The sequence below is a fragment of the Egretta garzetta genome, unplaced genomic scaffold, assembly GCF_000687185.1.
Source record: "Egretta garzetta isolate BGI_Z169 unplaced genomic scaffold, ASM68718v1 scaffold100, whole genome shotgun sequence".
In the NCBI taxonomy this organism is placed as follows: Eukaryota; Metazoa; Chordata; class Aves; order Pelecaniformes; family Ardeidae; genus Egretta; species Egretta garzetta.
In genome coordinates, this window is record NW_009258265.1 from 1,709,739 (window position 1) to 1,711,403 (window position 1,665).

Below are 1,665 nucleotides of genomic sequence, written 5' to 3' on the forward strand. Positions count from 1 at the left end.
TTCCTTCGGCTGCCGGTGCAGCGGGGACAACGTGCGTTCCCCAGCTCGACTGTGGCCATGGGCTCACTCTGACCAGGTTTAGAGATTGAATCTTGCATCATTTTGGGACCCATCTCGGTACCTCTAGACCCATCTCGGTACCTCTAGGCCCTCCACCGCGTTGTGTATATGCTGCTCCCTGGGAGCCCAGCTCTTGTCTCTGCTCTCTCCTTGGGAGCCCTGGTGAGCTGAAGCCCATGGGGTGGGAGGGTGTTTCCAGGAGGTAGGTGAGCGCTGCTCCTCGAAGTGATCCTCACTGTGCCCTCAGGCGCTGAGTCTCTCAAGGTGTTCTCCTTTTCCAGCTGATTTCACAGGATGAGGCTGACCGGCGAGGGAAGGTCTATGACAAGTACATGTCCAGCTTCCTCTTCAACCTCAACAACGGTAACTCACCCCGGGGCTTTGAGGGGTGGAGGAGATTTGGGCTTCCTGGCAGGGGGCTGGTAGCCAGGTGGGCAGTCTCAGCCTGTCTGTCGCTTGAGCAGCAGGCCTGTCTTTACAGTCTTTTTTTTTTTTTTCCTAATAGATTTTGTTGTTGACGCCACCCGCAAAGGAAACAAAATCCGCTTTGCCAATCACTCGGTGAACCCCAATTGCTATGCCAAAGGTGAGATATCCCTGCCCAAACAGATCTCAGTGGGGGAAGGTTCTCTGGGGGTCCTGCTCAGCTCGGGGATTGCAGCAGGTTCTCTGGGGTCCCAAGTCACCCTGAGCCCATAGGAGCAGCAGAGCTTCAAAGACCTGGACAAAGTCTCCTCCTCTCTACAGCAAATCATGTTCTTGCTGGTGAGGGCCCCACTCGCCTCTGCGGTGGCCCTGGTCTCGCAAGGAGAGATCACTGCTGGAGAGTGGCTATGAGCTCCCCAGGGAGTGCCCTGTTCCTGCTAGGCAGGAGCTCGGGTACCGCGGCCCCGGGGAGCGGCAGCTGGGCGGGCAGGGCAAAAATGCTGCGAGACCCCCTGGCTTGAGCTGGAGCTGCATGTCTCTGATGTTGTCTCTCTGGTTGCAGTTGTGATGGTGAACGGAGACCACCGGATAGGGATCTTTGCCAAGAGGGCCATCCAGGCAGGAGAGGAGCTTTTCTTTGATTACAGGTACCTCGGGGAGCGGCCGGCTGGGGATTGGGGTGCAGGGTTGACCCTGCTTGCTGTGCACACGTTTGTGGGGAGCGTGGGAGGTCATTACAGCAGCCGTGACTTTCCTATCTTGTAGGTACAGCCAGGCAGACGCCCTGAAGTACGTCGGCATAGAGAGGGAGACTGATATCATCTAGGCTCCGTGCGGGGCGGTCCCCAGCACACCTTGCTGCTGCACCTTCTAAGCAATGCCATGTTTGCTTCACGCTGACATGACTGCTGCTGTTCCCGTTGCTGTCTGTGTCACAAGTGCTACTTTCCATCCAGACGCCCAGAGAGAGACTCGGGGCAGGAGTGTGAGCGGCTGCTGCCGGGGTGGCAGCTTTGCCAGCCCTGGGCTTAGGGCAGGCTCTGGAGCCTTGCTCTGCGGGTGGTCTCCCAGGCTGGAGGGAGCCTGTGGACCAAGGCAGCTGGGGCTTGAAGAAAAGCTGTGGTGCAGGAGGAGGGACAGCCGCCAATTTTCAGTCTCTTTCCATTTTCTGCCGGCTGC

General features: G+C 58.1%; 1 protein-coding gene across 1 annotated transcript in view; it reads left to right on the forward strand.

Moving 5' to 3' along the window:
• Positions 1–1,343, forward strand: part of EZH1 (enhancer of zeste 1 polycomb repressive complex 2 subunit) — a 13,162-nt gene extending 11,819 nt beyond the window's left edge. Inside the window, exons 17-20 of the mRNA XM_009648366.2 lie at positions 342–423; positions 566–646; positions 1,049–1,133; positions 1,252–1,343. Of these exons, the coding sequence (XP_009646661.1) occupies positions 342–423; positions 566–646; positions 1,049–1,133; positions 1,252–1,312 (309 nt within the window). The 3' untranslated portion in view covers positions 1,313–1,343. The remainder of the gene's footprint in view (positions 1–341; positions 424–565; positions 647–1,048; positions 1,134–1,251) is intronic.
• The last annotated feature ends 322 nt before the right edge of the window (positions 1,344–1,665 follow it).